General features: G+C 46.9%; 1 protein-coding gene across 1 annotated transcript in view; it reads right to left on the bottom strand.

The window, feature by feature from the left end:
* PARN (poly(A)-specific ribonuclease) overlaps positions 1-17,586 on the bottom strand; it is a 46,681-nt gene that overhangs the window by 23,855 nt on the left and 5,240 nt on the right. The window contains exons 4-21 of the mRNA XM_028705717.2: positions 17,237-17,304; positions 17,058-17,139; positions 16,799-16,859; positions 15,266-15,431; positions 13,465-13,530; positions 13,161-13,199; positions 12,326-12,368; positions 10,513-10,593; positions 10,285-10,341; positions 8,677-8,754; positions 7,697-7,740; positions 6,711-6,753; positions 5,272-5,347; positions 4,573-4,683; positions 4,402-4,471; positions 3,267-3,322; positions 2,320-2,406; positions 527-601 (exon numbers count right to left, since the gene is read on the bottom strand). Coding sequence (XP_028561550.2) covers positions 527-601; positions 2,320-2,406; positions 3,267-3,322; positions 4,402-4,471; positions 4,573-4,683; positions 5,272-5,347; positions 6,711-6,753; positions 7,697-7,740; positions 8,677-8,754; positions 10,285-10,341; positions 10,513-10,593; positions 12,326-12,368; positions 13,161-13,199; positions 13,465-13,530; positions 15,266-15,431; positions 16,799-16,859; positions 17,058-17,139; positions 17,237-17,304 — 1,303 coding nt within the window. The remainder of the gene's footprint in view (positions 1-526; positions 602-2,319; positions 2,407-3,266; positions 3,323-4,401; positions 4,472-4,572; positions 4,684-5,271; positions 5,348-6,710; positions 6,754-7,696; positions 7,741-8,676; positions 8,755-10,284; positions 10,342-10,512; positions 10,594-12,325; positions 12,369-13,160; positions 13,200-13,464; positions 13,531-15,265; positions 15,432-16,798; positions 16,860-17,057; positions 17,140-17,236; positions 17,305-17,586) is intronic.

Below are 17,586 nucleotides of genomic sequence, written 5' to 3'. Positions count from 1 at the left end.
AGCGCGCAACCCCAGAGTCGGTCACGACTGGACCTAATGGTTAGGGGTCCCTTTATCTTTAAGTAAGTAAGTAAGTAAGTAAGTAAGTAAATAAATAAATATTAGCAGCAAGTGAGCAGGAAGCCCTTCCTTTGGTTATGTGTCCATTTCACCACAAGTTCACAATCTTTAGGCAACTATACAACAGGCATGAAGAAAGTGCAGCCTTCCAGGTGTTGTGACTGCCACACGGGGCCACAATGGCGAAGGCTGATGTTGTCCAACCACATCTGGGGGCTCACAGTTCCCCCCTCCTCGCTATACAAGTCTCTGAGATCAATCCCTCAGAAGAACAAGCAGGAAACAAGAAAATCAACCGAGGTCACAAAGAACTCAATAGCAGGCGGCAATCAGCCAGTAAAAACTGGTCTTAAAGGGGCTATAGATACAAGAACCCCTCTCATGTAACCTTCTATCGGTTATGATTCTGCAGAAGTAACGGCGGCCTCTGTGTGTTGGCTCGACAGAGAGGCTCCATGTAACTTACCAATCTGTACTTGTTCAGGCTGGCTAAGCGACACAAAGGCTGACGTATCATCGATCCAGGAAACCTGAATGTTGCCTGCAAAGAAAAGTGTTTGTGAGATGGAAGGGCATAGACCAGGGTTGCCAGCTGCTGTTGGGACTACAACTCCCATCATCCCTAGCTAGCAGGGCCAGGGGTCAGGAATGATGGGAGTTGTAGTCCAACAACAGACTGGGATTAAAGTCTGAGAAACACTAGTATAGCCCATCTTACATTCAGCCATCATCAAGACTGTCAAGAGTGCTATGAAGCAGTGCACTATGGGAAAAGGCAGGCTGGGACAGGAGGGCCTGAGGTCTGATGGTACTGGGAGAAAGCCTTCGCTTCCGAAATCAGAGCAGGTGTGTCTTGACACCTGGCAGATGGGAGGAGCAATCATGGGGCAAACGTGGTCAAGAAAAGCTGGCTCCTTTTCCACAGAAGCAGGTGGCGTGGCCCCTTCTCTGCTGCTGGGTGTATGCAAATCCCTCCCCAAAATGTCCCATCTGTCAAGATTGTACTCAGTGTCTTTGGCCTACCCAGCACAAAGGATGGAGCCACCGCTGATAGCCGAGGGTATAATCCTGCCTTTATCAGGGCTGGCTAACCTGTGGCCCCCTCCAAGGGTCTTTGGACTCTTAACTCCCATCAGCCCCAGACAGCACAGCCAAAAGACAGGGATGATGGGAGTTGGGAGTCTTTTGTTTCTCTTAAAGAGATACCCACACGCTCCAATATTTTATATGCTTCCAAAAACACACAAATCACTTAGTGCTCCACCTGGTAGACCTATTGTCTCAGGCAATGACTCTCTTGGAACCTTTATGTCAATACATGGAGCACTTTCTGTATCCACTTGCTATTGACACTCCTTCCTACATTTTGGATCCAAAAAAAATTCATTGGACATACTGAAAATAGCGCAGTACCACGGGAGACTATGGACTACCATGAACCTATCTCTACTCATAAACTCTTATCTCTAATTCTGTAACTAATTATTGTGCTATACATATCCTCGTAATCTCTATTTGAGTTTGTAATCCTTGTCAGAATACAGTGGTACCTCAGGTTACATACGCTTCAGGTTACATACGCTTCAGGTTACAGACTCCACTAACCCAGAAACAGTGCTTCAGGTTAAGAACTTTGCTTCAGGATGAGAACAGAAATCGTGCTCCAGCGGCGCGGCAGCAGCAGGAGGCCCCATTAGCTAAAGTGGTGCTTCAGGTAAAGAACAGTTTCAGGTTAAGAACAGACCTCCAGAACGAATTAAGTACTTAACCTGAGGTACCACTGTACATACTTTGGAATGGATTAGTTTTTGTTACAATTGACTATTGATTTGCGAGTAGGGACCACTCCCATTATTGAAACTTATATTGGCCTGAGTACTTGGTGTGCTTTTTTCTTGGGAGTTGGGAGTCTAACATCATATGGAGGGCCTTCAGCTATATGCCTGTTCTTTGCCTGTTGCCCTCTCTCCCATGTCTAGTCTGGCAGCCACCAAACCTTTCACTGAATACTTGGTTCCATCAGGGCCAAGCGCAGTACAGAACACTGGAAGGACACCAGCCCAGGGTTTCCCATAGACCAGGGTTTCCCGAACTTGGGTCTCCAACTGTTTTCGGACTACAATTCCCATCATCCCTGACCTCTGGCCCTGCTAGCTAGGGATGATGGGAGTTGTAGTCCCAATAACAGTAGGAGACCGAAGTTTGGGAAGCCCTGACCCCCAGTGGAGTCGCATCCCTCCCTTCTCATTTGTTACTTACCAAAAGCACTGAAAAGCTGGTAAAGGTCGCTCGTCTTCCACTCTTTGGGAAACGTAACGTAAAGAACGTGGTCACGTTTTGGCTGCACTGAAAGTGAAGGCGGGGGGGGGGGAGAGAAGTTTTCAGCTTGCGATTTATTCATTTTTTTAATACAACCTACTGATACTGGGACGCGGGTGGCACCGTGGGTTAAACCACAGAGCCTAGGACTTGCCGATCAGAAGGTCGGCGGTTCAAATCCCTGTGATGGGGTGAGCTCCCGTTGCTCGGTCCCTGCTCCTGCCAACCTAGCAGTTTGAAAGCACGTCAAAGTGCAAGTAGATAAATAGGTACCACTCTGGCGGGAAGGTAAACGGCGTTTCCGTGCGCTGCTCTGGTTTGCCAGAAGCGGCTTAGTCATGCTGGCCACATGACCCGGAAGCTGTACGCCGGCTCCCTCGGCCAATAAAGCAAGATGAGCGCTGCAACCCCAGAGTAGGCAACGACTGAACCTAATGGTCAGGGGTCCCTTTACCTTACTGATTCTCCAGCACAAAACGGAGTTCTCAATTTTTGTCACAGGGTGACAGAAAAAGACACCAAATTCAGAAAGTGGACAAATTGTGCTTGCAAAGGAAGAATTGGGAGTGGGCTTGGACTACTCTCACAATCTTTCCCCTGCAGCAGCCAGGGCTTGGACTTTCTCACACTGGACATCATCTATGGCATTTGGGGTGGAAAGGGGGCATGGCTTGTTGAAAACGGCCTGGCAGGCTTAACTATAGGCCTGCAGACTGGAGGTTCCCGCCACTGAAATAAATTCTGCCTCAGCCTACTACTTACTACTACTACTACTACTACTACTAATAATAATAATAATATCTTTATTGTCACTACTGGGCAAGAGGAAGTTTTGCAGTGGTTCGATTCTCTGAAGAGGGAATGTGAAAGGTGAAAAGAGCACTTACGGTCTGGTCCTTCCAAGTTGAGATATGGGATGTCCATCACCCGCATCAGAAACAGTCTGAAGTGAAAGAAAGAGAGAGAGAGAGAGAGAGAGAGAGAGAGAGTGTGTCACTTGCATGATCCAGTTTCCAAGCTCAATTCAAAGTCCTAGTTTTGACCTATAAAGCTGTATGCTGCTCAGGACTCCAATACTTCAAGGAGTGCCTCTCCCCATATGAACTGACCTGGACCCTGAGATAATCATCTGAGGCCCTTCTCTGTGTGCCTCCTCCAAGGAAGGTCTGGAGGTTTGCAAAACAAGAAGAGGGCAGTCCTAAAAGAACTGCATTGGCTCCCAGCATGTTTCAAAGTGCAATTTAAAGTGTTGGTGCTGACCTTTAAAACAGCCTCGGCCCAGTATACCTGAAGGAGCGTCTCCACCCCCATCGTTCAGCCCGGACACTGAGGTCCAGCTCCAAGGGCCTTCTGGCAGTTCCCTCATTGGAAGAGGTGAGGCTACAGGAAACCAGGCAGGGGGCCTTCTCGGTGGTGGTGCCCACCCTGTGGAATGCCCTCCCATCAGATGTCAAGGAAATAAACAACTACCTGACTTTTAGAAGACATCTGAATGCAGCCCTGTTTAGGGAAGTTTTTACTGTTTGATGCTGTATTGTGCTTTTACTATCTGGGGGGAGAGCCACTCAAAGAGTTGCTGGGGCAACCCATCAGATGAGTGGCATATAAATGATAAATTGTTATTGGTTTTGGTTCCCCCCCCCTATAATTTTTATTAAATTTTCTGTTTCACATTTTAGAATATTCATTCAAACACCCTTAAAATGTCAATGACTTTCCTTCTTCCCTTTCCATGGTTCATTTTGCAAAACATAAATCCCTGCATATTTTATATAAACTAAACCATTCAGCATTCCATTATTACATCCATCAAAACTTATTTACAGTGTTGAATTTATCTGAATGCTGCCCACGTTTCCACATAAACACAATTTTCCTCCCTATTTTCAATAAACATTTCCCAATCTTCTGATTGTTATTGCTTCAACCAGAGGAGCGTTAAAGAACAACAGGTTAAAGTTCAACTCAAAAGCTGGGGTTCTCCTTTGCGTGGTTTTTAAAAAATTAAAAGTGGTTACTCACTTGTTGAAAAAAGGTTCGATGAGCTTTGATTTGGCAGAGACGTGACTTTTGGGGGGGCTGAGATAGGAACCTAGCAAAGAGAAGATGTCCCCACCACAGAAGAATCAGACACAGCTGGCAAAAGGCAGGGATGAACAGACTGCGCAAGATGGAGCAAACGACAAAAAGTACCTAGGAAGTTGGCCATGGAGATGAAGCACAGGCCTGTGATGTAAGCGTCGTAACCTGCTTCGTGAAGCTGCTCTGAAGCTGTGTCGTAACTCGGGAATCCCTCTGCGCTTTCTGGGAAAGGAAAAATGGTTTGCTTTTACTTTCTTTAAACAATTTATGAAGGACTCGAATACAGTCGTCTCTTAAGTGGTAGACAAGAAATGCAATACAGAAAGGGCAAGTATCAAAACGATGGAAGACCTGAGTGATCAGGCCAGGATAGATTAGGCGGCCCTTGAGTTATTCTGGACGCAGGTTGTTAAGGGGCTTGTAAATTAACACAAGAACCTTGAACCTGGCTCTCACTGCAGGTTATCCTAGTTGGAGGAGGGGTATTTTAGCCACACTGGGATGTGGAGCCCTGTTCGAAAGAGCAACAAGTCTCCATTCAAACAGCTTCATCTTTTGCTGGTTCCAGAACAACAGACACATAAATGTAGACCCAAAAGAGCTACAAAAATCATTGCACCCAGTGCAACTGGAGACAAGCTTGCAGTGTCTTTTGCCCACATATACTGGACCAGTAAGATCTCCAGTTCTGTACAGCTTAAGTTCCTCCCTGAGTATTTTCCAGCATAGAGGGGAATCCTTAGATTTTAATCAATCTGTTTCCACCTGTGGTCCAGAACTGGCTGTGCAAAACGCCCTCTGTCGCCTTACCGACTTTTGGAGGGCTGAAGGGAGTCTCCTTTACACGCTTCTCCAGCTCTGCAAGGGATGTGTTGTTAATGATTTCCTGAAAAGCAAAGATCAGTGTGAGCCACAGGTTGTTGATTCCCTCGATCCAAGTGAGTTCAGAGCAAGCACTCAACATTGCAGCCTTCTCCCAACCTAGCACCCCCCTCCCCTGATGTTTCAGGCGGCCATGCTGGCTGGGGCTTATGGAAGCTGTAGTCCAAAACATCTGGACGGCAGCATTAATTCCATGGGACCAGGCAAAAGATAGTTGCAACCTCCCAAATTGAAAAAGGTGTGAGATCTACACATCAACCCTATTTTTGAGGGGGTGTCTAAACCACAAGACAACCAAAGTATGAAAACAGCACTGTATCATACTCCAAGAACATATACAGTGGTACCTCGGGTTACATACGCTTCAGGTTACACACTCCACTAAGCCAGAAATAGTGCTTCAGGTTAAGAACTTTGCTTCAGGATAGGAACAGAAATCGGGCTCCGGCGGCGTGGCGGCAGCAGGAGGCCCCATTAGCTAAAGTGGTTCTTCAGGTTAAGAACAGTTTCAGGTAAAGTACGGACCTCCGGAATGAATTAAGTACTTAACCCGAGGTATCACTGTACAGTGGTATCTTGGAAGTCGAACGGAATCCGTTCCAGAAGTTCGTTCGACGTCCAAAACGTTCAGAAATCAAAGCACAGCTTCTGATTGGCTGCAGGAAGCTCCTACAGCCAATCGGAAGACCTGTCGGACATTCGGCTTTGAAAAATAGTTCGCAAACCGGAACACTCACTTCTGGGTTTGCGGCATTTGGGAGCCAAAATATTCGAGAACTAAGCTGTTTGAAAATCAAGGTACGACTGTATATCCAAAAAATTAATAATGATGCAATTAAGCAAAAAAAAAAAAAAAAAAAAAAGTGCAATATATATTAGAAGATGGAAGAGGGGTTGAAATTCCGTTCTAATTTATGAGTCTTTTTTCAATCCCATCGACTTAATTGAGCATCCTTGGGAAGGGGGATAATGTATCCAAGTCATTTATGTGCATTACCTGCAAACAGAAGCTATTTTGCCTGCATAGCTACATTTTTGTTGGGGATTGTTAGCTGTAAGCGCAGCCTAGCAGATACTGCCCCCCTGCAAACTGATGGGGTGCTTTTCGCTATGCAGGGATCTGTACTGAAGAAATGAGCTCGCTATAGCACGACAAGGAAACTTTCCCTAGCTGATGCTGAGCAGGAAACATCCTAGCGGTGATTTTGCTGTGAAAGCAGTACTGTATTTTGCTTTAACAGTTTGCTTCATCAGAGCAATACAGAACTCGGAGCCCAAATCATCCAGGAGGAAGCAGCTTGGGGAAGGCTGAACTAAAGCTATATTTAATTTTAAAAGTGCCATTAGTTATTGCAGGTGCTGGTTACCTTGAACGGCTGAGTGCTGGCCATCAACTTAGTGTCCAGTAACCTAGAAATGAAAAGAAACAGCAAGGATAAGGCTTCACCATAATTACCAACAATTTTTTTAAAAGGCAAAGGACCCCTGGACGGTTAAGTCCAGTCTAAGGCGACTATGGGGCTGCAGCGCTCATCTCGCTTTCAGGCCAAGGGAGCCGGCGTTTGTCCACAGACAGCTTTCCGGGTCATGTGGCCAGCAGGAGTAAACTGCTTCTGGCACAATGGAACACCATGACGGAAACCAGAGCGCATGGAAACGCCATTTACCTTCCCGCCACAGTGGTACCTATTTATCTACTTGAACTGGAGTGCTTTCGAACTGCTAGGTTGGCAGGAGCTGGGACAGAGCAATGGGAGCTCACTCCGTCGCACAGATTCAAACCGCTGACCTTCTGATCAGCAAACCCAAGAGGCTCAGTGGTTTAGACCACAGCGCCACCTGCGTCCCTTACCAACAATTGCCAGAACTTTGGACCTGTGATTGTGTCACACAGGCATGAGTTTTTGGTTCTGGGAGCTGGTCAGAACCCATAGTTTATATTTATTGCAAAGTTCCAAGTCTTCAGGGATGCAAACTGGGGCTTGGAAATCAAGGGTAACAGCTGAGAAGTCAGAGGTTAGGCAGAGCGGGACTCCCACTGGCCGTGGGACTGAGCTTCCATACCCAGGAGAGCTCTTCAGTTCCCCAACCTGACTCCTGAGCAGCAAAAGCAGAATGAGCCATGTATCATTGCGACTCAATTCCACTCCTCTGCCCCTGATGACAAAATTCAGTTTATCTTGATGTATGCATGGGTGTGAACGCCCCAAGAGTGTAAACTGACCCTCCTGAAACCAGGAAGCTAAACTATAAAGCCTCATTTTGTTGGGAACAAAATATTTCCCTGGGCCAAATTTTTGCTTGCAATTCCCTCTAGGAATGAACTTATGAATTCAGGGCAAAATAAGCCTACCTTGGAAAGACACATGTCGCCAGTTCTTTAAACTCGTTGAGATCCTAAAATTTAAACAGAGCAAGATGATCACCACACAAGGAATAAAGGGATGTACAAATGCGTCAATGCTTATTTATGGTGAATTCCACGCAACAGGCTTATCAAAAATGAACATACCCGTATTATGTAATGTCTATGTACAAACCTGTGTACAACAACACTTGGGTACAATTCTGCTCACTGTATTTCAAAAAAAGATATAGGAGAGGTGGGAAAAAGTCAGAAAAAGACAACAAAAATTATAAGGGAGGTGGAGCAACTCACATGTGAGGAAAATTTACAAGATTTGGGGCCTTTTAGTTTTGAAGAAGGGGGGAAAAGGTGACTAATTCGGGAGGGGGGTTACAACATGGTGTGCCAAAAGTGAGAAGTTTTTCTCCTTTCCTCATAAAGCTAAAACTCTGATTCAAAAATAAGTTTTTCATACAACGTGACGTTAACTTGTGGAACCTTCTACCACAAGATGTAGCGATGACTTCTAGCTCAGATGGCTTTAACAGAGCATTAGACAAGTTCCTGGGAAGGATAGATCTATGAACAACAATTAGCTGTGGTAGCAAAACGGGAAACTAAACTCAGAACCAGTCCACTTTTGAAGACCAGCTAAACTGGGAGCAAAAGTTAGGGAGGCTGTGGTCTTAATTCACTGCTGATGGGCTTTCTGGCTGCCCAGGGTGGAAGGCAGGATGCTAGACTAAAGAGAGAAGGGAAAGCCAGCGTGGTCTCCTCCAGGTGTTCTCGGACTACAACTCCCATAATCTCTGGCCATTGGCCATGCATGACTAGGGCTGATGGGAATTGTAGTCCAAGAACATCTTGAGGGGGCCACATCGGCTACCCCTGAAAGAAGACCTTTGGCTTCTCTTGCAAGGACAGCAGCACAAGTTCAAGTGAAGAACAGCCTTTGAAATGTTGTCCACACTGCAAGGACCACTCACCTCAGGTAGCGGGCAGTAAAACTGGTGGATGGTATGCATGACGTCCAGCAACATGTTGTGTCCAACCACAAGCTTGCCCTGTGGAGAAACATTCACAAGCCCAAAGGCATGAGTTAAGGGACCACCCACATGGTCACACAGACACACAGACACTCGGAGAAAGATACCACTACAGTGGTACCTCGGGTTACAGACGCTTCAGGTTACAGACGCTTCAGGTTACAGACACCGCTAACCCAGAAATAGTACCTCGGGTTAAGAACTTTGCTTCAGAATGAGAACAGAAATCACACAGCAGCGGCAGCGGGAGGCCCCATTAGCTAAAGTGGGGCTTCAGGATAAGAACAATTTCAGCTTAAGAACGGACCTCCAGAACGAATTAAGTTCTTAACCCGAGTTACCACTGTACCATACTACAGGAGGACTTTTAAGAAACAGAGACTTTATTTTACTTGTTAAAAACGTATCTATCCATCCCTTTTTATCAACAGTTCCAAGGTGGTTTGCTAAAATAAAAACATTACGTGCAAAACAAAAATTTAAAAAGCCACCCATCCTGCAGATAAAAGTAAAACAATCTAAAATATTTAAGGGCGAATAAAAAATATATATCTGGTGCCTAAAAGACAAAAGTAAAAAGGTAAAGGTCTGCTGGGCGGTTAAGTCCAGTCAAAGGCGACTATGGGGTTGCGGCGCTCATCTTGCTTTCAGGCTGAGGGAGCCGGCATTTGTCTGCAGACAGCTGTCTGGGTCATGTGGCAAGCAGGACTAAACCGCTTCTGGCGCAACAGAACACCGTGACAGAAACCAGAGCGCACCGAAACGCCATTTACCTTTCTGCCGCAGCGGTACCTATTTATCTACTTGCACTTTGACGTGCTTTCGAACTGCTAGGTTGGGAGGAGCTGGGGCAGAGCAACGGGAGCTCACCCCGTCACGGGGATTCGAACTGCCAACCTTCTGATCGGCAAGCCCAAGAGGCTCAGTGGTTTAGACCACTGCGCCACCTACATCCCATGCCTAAAAGATAAAGTGTGTCTGCTAGGAATATCTTCCTAAGAAACGCTTCCCATAGCTCAGAGGTGAGGGATCTCAAGCCCAGGGGCCTCCAGGCCTTTCTGTTTTGCCCTTGAGACTCTAAATAGGCATTGCTTCATCTTCCCTTCATCTTCATCTTCCATAGCCATCCTCAAGTGATTTTTGCCTAGCTGGAAAGGGTCCTTGATCATTCATTCATTTTACGTGCTAGGATGGGAATGAGAGGTGTGTGTGTTTGAAAGTTTTTGTGTGGCTGGAAAGTAAGAGGGGCATCAGTTTCTCAGCCCACTTCTGCACCAGGACCTGCCACTGGCATGCGGCCCCCAAAAGTTTGCTTGTAACAGAATGTGGCCCTTGAGGTCCCCCACCCCTGCTATAGCTGGAGCGTACCCCTGCTATAGCTGGAGCCTACCAAAGAAACTCCTTGCCTTGTTGCGACAAATTTCACCTCCGATAGACATGCTATCTAAAGAAGGGAGACCGATTCTCAGGTTCTCACCTGCAAGTTGGGAAATTGCACCCCCCCACACCAGAGAGGCAAAAAAACCACGAAAAGGCAGCAAAACTCACGGAATTTGCAAGAGCGTGAACGACTCGGGAAAACCCCACCGCGTCTTTGAGTTCTTCCTGCAAGCAAGAAATCCCAGCGTGAGCAAAAGAGGGATAAGGCCCAATGGGCCGCAAGGCTAGTTCTAGGCACTACAAGGTGGTTCGGCCTTGCGATTCTCAAACAGCAGCACCCACAACCGCCCAGATCCCCCGTCCCTTTTGAAACGAAAAGGAGATGCAGCCACAAACCTGCTCCTTCACTCGCTTCTGCTGCTCTCTCCTTTTTCGCTCCTCTTCATCCACTTTGCTAATGATAATGTATCTTTCCTTCTAGTTGGGGAGAAAGGGGCATTACTGCAGGAAGATGTGAGATGGAGCAGAAAACCTACACAGGCTTTAGGGCTGTCAAGTCACCTTTGAGGCACTGGTGGGCACACACGAGGGACTGCCATGGCTACCAACTTCTCTGGTCACTCTGTCCCCCGAGAATCAGTCCCCCACACAGACATGAGTGTGCACAGGTACACACTTGGCTCTTCCAAAGCGTCTAGGTAAAACTCAGATCCAGTGGAATTAATCTGAGCCTAGAAAAGCCCATAGAGGTGAAAGAGGAAGTGGGAAAGAACATCACTCTTCTGACTTCCTACTTCACCTCTATGCACATGTCAAGAACCACCTCAGAACCAAGGAGGCTACGAGGGTCTGGAAACCAAGCCTGATGAGGAACGGTTGAAGGAGCTGGGTATGTTTAGCCTGGAAAAGAGGAGACTGAGAGGAGATATGACAGCCATCTTCTAATATCTAAAGGGCTGTCACACGTAACATGGGGCAAGCTTCTTTTCTCTGGAGGGTAGGACTTGAACCAATGGCTTCACGTTACAAGGAAGGAGATTCCAACGCAACATGTGGAAGAATTTTGTGACAGAAGGAGCTGTTTGACAAGGGAACGGTCTCCCTCAGGAGGTGGTGGTATCTCTTTCCTTGGAGGTGTTCAAGCAGAGGTTGGATGGCCATCTGTCATGGATGCATAAGTTGAGCTTCCTGCACTGCAGGGGGTGGGACTAGATTACCCTTGGGGTCCTTAAAGGTAAAGGTACCCCTGCCCGTACGGGCCAGTCGTGTCCGACTCTAGGGTTGTGTGCTCATCTCGCTCAAGAGGCCGGGAGCCAGCGCTGTCCGGAGACACTTCCGGGTCACGTGGCCAGCGGGACTAAGCGGCATCTGGCGAACCAGAGCAGCACACGGAAACGCCGTTTACCTTCCCGCTGGTAAGCGGTCCCTATTTATCTGCTTGCACTTAGGGGTGCTTTCGAACTGCTGGGTGGGCAGGAGCTGGGACCGAACAACGGGAGCTCACCACTCCGCGGGGATTTGAACCGCCGACCTTGCGATCAGCAAGTCCTAGGCGCTGAGGTTTTACCCACAGCGCCACCCGCGTCCCAAGGACTGTGGGGTCCTTGCAGCACTACAATTCTATGATTCTTCGAGTTTGGGGATCAGAGGCTTTGTGAGCACCAAGTGAAGATCTCAAAGGTGTCGTTCCACCTCCAGGTGCCATGCTGGCCATCCCTGCTCCAGCCTCACAAATCTTTGAGGAGAAACAGCTAATATGATTTCGGCTTCGCCTCCAGCTGTTGTTGGTCTGTCACCCCCCCCCCCGCCTTCTTACCTACAACAGCCCTAGAGGTGGCCCTGTCAGTCAGTTTTCTCCTCCTCGGTCTCTATGTTACCCTTGTGGAACTCAGCAGGGAAAAGGATGCTGGTGGTTGGCTTGGTCCAATTATCTATTGCATTGCGCACTGGCTTTCTGCCAAGGCGGCTCACAATTTCAAAGGACTAGGGCAAATGATATAACATGCAGAATGGTGGGCAGCGGGGGAGGGGAGAGTCCAACTGGAGCGGACCCTGCCCCCCTTGCTCCTCTGGGGGCAGATGAGCTCCTATCCTGCTGTCTCTCCCTGCCTTCCGCCCTGCGAGTCTCACTGAGCACCAGGCGCCGCTGAATCTCACCAAGTCAGAGTTTGCATTAAACAGAGAGCTTTCAAAATATGCTCCTACCCACCTTCTCCGTTTCCTGAGTTTCGACATGGATGCCTTTCGGAAACCTACCGTGAAAGACAAGAGTTAACGTCCAAGTGATTATTATTATTTGGGGGGGGGGGGTCGGTTTTGCATAAGCTGATAGAATTCAGGGAACGTGCTGGATCAGGAGTCCCTGCAAAGGCAAGGACTCTATAAAGGCAGCCCGGTGGGAAAGCAAAGGCCACCAGGGCTCACCATTTGAACTGCGCAGGGTGCTAGTCCTCCTGAGTTCACTGATTATCAAACACAAAATGACCACTTTGTGCCACCCTTCAAAAGCCTTTGAACTCAAATGTTTTGGCTCCCAAACTCTCGAAACACGGAATTTTCAGAAGCCAAACGTCCAGCGCAGCTTCCGCAGCTTCCGATCGGCTGCAGGAGCCGCGCCTTGGTTTTCGAACTGTTCCAGGAATCAAACAGACTCTTTGAATGGATTAAATTTGAAAACCAAGGTATGACTGTACAGCTTTTTATTCAATTTTTATTCAGTTTTTTTCTTTCAATTTTTTTTGTTGATTTTCCACATTTATCATAAAGAAAACATAAGAAAACATAAACAAAGGAAAAACACATGACACTACAATAAACTAAACTAAACACACACAAAAATTATTACTTCAACTACCTATATAACTTTACATTGGTAACTGATTTCCTCAAATCCCCCCTAACTGAATTTCATTGTATCACCTTGTAACAGTTTTCCAAAATCATCTTTCTAATAAAATTAACTTTTTATTCAATCTAGTTCCTCCCCACTGTCCTAACCCCTTCTCTTTTTGCAACAGTTAGCAGCAATGCAACACAAAACCTACTTCCAGCTCAGCGTCTGATAAATTAGTTTCCTCTGGAATCTAGAGAGAGAAAAAGAGAGATAGAGAGATTAAGCTTTCCAGAGGAAGGACTGGCTCCCTGTTTTATCTTCTCTCCACCCACCCTGCACCAGGGGTGGGGAACTCCAAATATTGTTGTACAACAACTCTCATCAAACCCAGCCAACATGACCAACAGCTGGGGATGCGGGGGGCCACAGCCTGGCAAAGTCTTGAGGGGAAGCTGTTCCTCACCCCTGCCATAAACTCTGTCCAAGACCCCAACTATGTTTTCAGAGGAACTGACCCTGTGCATGGTTCCAGCTGCAAATTTGTGCTCTCTTCCTTCTGCAGGAGGTCTTCTATCCTTTCTCTGAAAAGGGGAGAGAAATATGCAAGGTTCATTTGCATTCACCAGATGACGGTTGACCCTGGCTCCCATCACCTCAGACAACTGGCCATGATGGCTGAGGCTGATGGGAGTTTTGAGTCCAGCAGTGAGAGGTACCCAGGTCCCAAGCCACCTGGTGGAATAATAATAATAATAATAATAATAATAATAATAATAATAATAATAATGTTTTTTCATGTGTTTCCTCCCTCTCTCTCTCTCCACTTTCAAGTAAGTTTTACTAACTGGTTCTCTGATGTTCTGAAACCTGTTGAGCCGTGGTTCAATATTATTATTGAAAAAACAACAACAATAATAATAATAACTTTTATTTATACCCCGCCCATCTGGCTGGGCTTCCCAACCCTGGGCAACTTCCAACAAAATATTAAAATACAGTAATGCATCAAACATTAAAAGCTTCCCTAAACAGGGCTGCCTTCAGATGTCTTCTAAAAGTCTGGTAGTTGTTGTTCTCTTTGACATCTGGTGGGAGGGCGTTCCACAGGGCAGGTGCCACTACCAAGAAGGCCCTCTGCCTGGTTCCCTGTAACTTGGCTTCTCGCAGTGACGGAACCGCCAGAAGGCCCTCGGCGCTGGACCTCAGTGTCCAGGCGGAAAGATGGGGGTGGAGACGCATTAGTCTTGTTTGAAAGTATTCAGTTAGCTGCTCTGTCCCAAGTTTGATCAGTGCAGCTCCCTAGTCAACTCTAGCAACAGCCCTCCGAGATCTCAAGCAAAGATTGTCCAATGATGCAATCCCAAAACCCATTTAAGTGGAGAGACCACGGACTGAGCTGGGGACCTCCAACACGTGAAGCTTGGCTCCTCTCTCTACAGCAGTGGTTCCCAGCCGTTTTCTGGCCATGTCCCACCTAAGCATCCCTAAAATCCTGATGCTCTCCACCCCCCCCCCCGTGACATATAATTATTTCTTACTATTCAAAAAGTGAACTCCTATTCACGTGGAGGAAGCTAAAAGGCCATTAACTTGGTCTAACACATTCTCAAATTGCCCACCTTAAAAATCAAATTGCACCCCTGTGGGTCGTGTGCCCTACATTGGGAACCACGGCTCAACGGGTTTCAGAACATCAGAGAACCAGTTAGTAAAACTTACTTGAAAGTGGAGAGAGAGAGAGAGAGAGAGAGAGAGAGGGAGGAAACACATAAAAAACACACACACACAAACCAACATATCACACACACACATATATAGGTAAAGGTAAAGGTACCCCTGCCCGTATGGGCCAGTCTTGACAGACTCTAGGGTTGTGCGCCCATCTCACTCAAGAGGCCGGGGGCCAGCGCTGTCCGGAGACACTTCCGGGTCACGTGGCCAGCGTGACATCACTGCTCTGGCAAGCCAGAGCCGCACACGGAACGCCGTTTACCTTCCCGCTAGTAAGCGGTCCCTATTTATCTACTTGCACCCGGGGGTGCTTTCGAACTGCTAGGTTGGCAGGCGCTGGGACCGAGCAACGGGAGCGCACCCCGCCGCGGGGATTCGAACCGCCGACCTTTCGATTGGCAAGCCCTAGGCGCTGAGGCTTTTACCCACAGCGCCACCCGCGTCCCTCACACATCCTGGTATAAATTAATTCAGCCCCTAAAGAGAAACACAGCTTAGTTCAGAAAATCGCTGATCTGAATCGGTTTCAAAATAGAGAAGTCCCTGAGGACATCAAAGCTTTTGAGCATCGCTTTTCCCACTTACACTACTTTCTCAATGAACTTCTTCTGGTCCTCCGGAATGGTCACAGGGCACTTCGAAGCATTGGGGGACACGTACGACAAGGCCCCCACTCCGTTGGCTTGGGATCGCCTTTCGTCATATTGCTCCCGTAGCTGCCTTTCCTCCTCTTGATTTAAATAAGGGATTCCTTTGAAAGAGAGAGAAATGGTGATGCTTTTTGTGGCCCAAAGCGTGTGTGTGTGTATGTGTGAAAGAGAGAAACTGGGTGAAGACTGCAACTTGGGAACAGACAAGGCCGGTTCTCACGCATCGGTAAACCAACCTTCCCCAACCTGACACCTTCCAGATTATTGTCTGATTTTATACTAATGTTAGAGATTTGATGTTAGCCGCCCTGAGCCTGATTTCGGCCGGGGAGGGTGGGATATAAATAAAAGTTTATTATTATTATTACAGTGGTACCTCAGGTTACATACGCTTCAGGTTACATACGCTTCGGGTTACAGACTCCGCTAACCCAGAAATAATGCTTCAGGTTAAGAACTTTGCTTCAGGATGAGAACAGAAATCGTGCTCTGGCGGCGCAGCAGCAGCAGGAGGCCCCATTAGCTAAAGTGGTGCTTCAGGTTAAGAACTGTTTCAGGTTAAGAACGGACCTCCGGAACGAATTAAGTACTTAACCCGAGGTACCACTGTATATTATGTAGTGGTTAGACTGTAGACCTGGGAGACCAGGGTTTAAATCCCCGCTGGGTGACCTTGGGCCAGCCAGCATCTCCCAACCTGGTCTACCTTACAGGGCTGTTGTCAGGATAAAATGGAGAGGAGGGGAGCCATTTGTGCCACCTGGAGCTCCACAGAGGAAAGGTGGGAGTATATATGTAATATTAAACAAGCAAACATCTGGAGGGCATCAGCTTGGGAAAGGCAATGCTAAACCATTGTTTAGTGTTACAACACAAGCAGGAAGATCCTGAATGAAAACTTGGGCTTATACACACACACTTCTTTCCACATGGTCAGAACGACTTACTTCCAGTTTCTCCTAATCCTGGTTTGTGTCATTTTATAGGAACCAGAGACTGGGTTAAAAAATAATAATAATCAGGTCAGTTTCTCAACAAGCCGGCTTCATGGTTTAAAGCTGGCTTGGTGAGAAATTGACCAGAGGTAGTTCTAAACCACAATCTATGATTCTAACAACAAACTGAAGTAAACACTAGCAAAGTCTTCCTGGCCACGTGGGAGGGAGAGAGCTTTGTTCAGGATCCTTCCTATTCATGCATATAGCACCGTAAACAATGGCTTTGCGTTAACACATAAGCCAAATCATTGTTTCAGTATACGGCCATTGTTACAGATGCATAAAGAAGTTGGAAGCAGCAATTCTACAGGTGCTTTAGAAGCAGTTCATTTGCTGGGCAAATATCCTGAAGAAGCTCACTGCAACTGAGATGACGCATCAATGGGGAGTTGGCAGTAGAAGTTATAGCTATGCAGACATCAGTATTATGAGAGTATACACTTTATGGCAGGTTGAAAAACGAAGCTTACCATTGCGAAAAACTTTATTAAAATCAAATCCCTGGTTTGCTAAAAAGTCTATACTTGAACTCTGGAAGAGAAAACAAGAAGAAGCTTTAAGGCGGACGCATTACTTGAATCCAGTGAAAGTTGATATTTTTTTTAAGTGGTGAAGAACACAAAACATGGGCCCCAGAGCAAGGTTTTGCTTTGAACTGCACCCAACCCCGTTACAGCATCAGAAGGAAGGGGGAAACGGGAAAACGTATGAAGCAAGCTTCTCACTAACCTGACAGACAAACTTCACATCTGGCGACGTTCTATTGAAAGGTTTGGGGAAGATGTAGAAATTAAACGTTTTTATAACGTACCTAGGAAAGGTAAAGGATATGGGAGGTCAGTTGATGGGGCTGTCGCTATCAACATGCTAAGGTTTAAAAGTATCATCAATTCAAGAAAGCCACGTACTTAGATTCTGTGAGATCGTATTTAAAAGTGCAAAGGCCAAACTGGAACAGCAAGAAATCCATGGAATGCTAGAGGTGACGAGACAAAAATAAGATCTAAACAGTCAGGTTATTCATTCAGAGGAGCCGCAGGAATCCCAGAGCAGAGCGAAACTTAAAGGGTCACTAAACTGCATTTCCCACTGAATTCGGGCACTTTGTACAGTCATATCTCAGGTTAAATGTGCTTCAGGTTGAGCGTTTTCAGGTTATGCTCCGTGGCGACCCGGAAGTAACGGAGCACGTTACTTCCAGGTTTCGCTGCTCACGCATGCGCAGACGCTCAAAACACCGTCACGCGCATGCGCAGAA

The sequence above is a fragment of the Podarcis muralis genome, chromosome 14, assembly GCF_964188315.1.
Source record: "Podarcis muralis chromosome 14, rPodMur119.hap1.1, whole genome shotgun sequence".
In the NCBI taxonomy this organism is placed as follows: domain Eukaryota; kingdom Metazoa; phylum Chordata; class Lepidosauria; order Squamata; family Lacertidae; genus Podarcis; species Podarcis muralis.
This window is presented reverse-complemented; position numbering and strand designations above follow the sequence as displayed.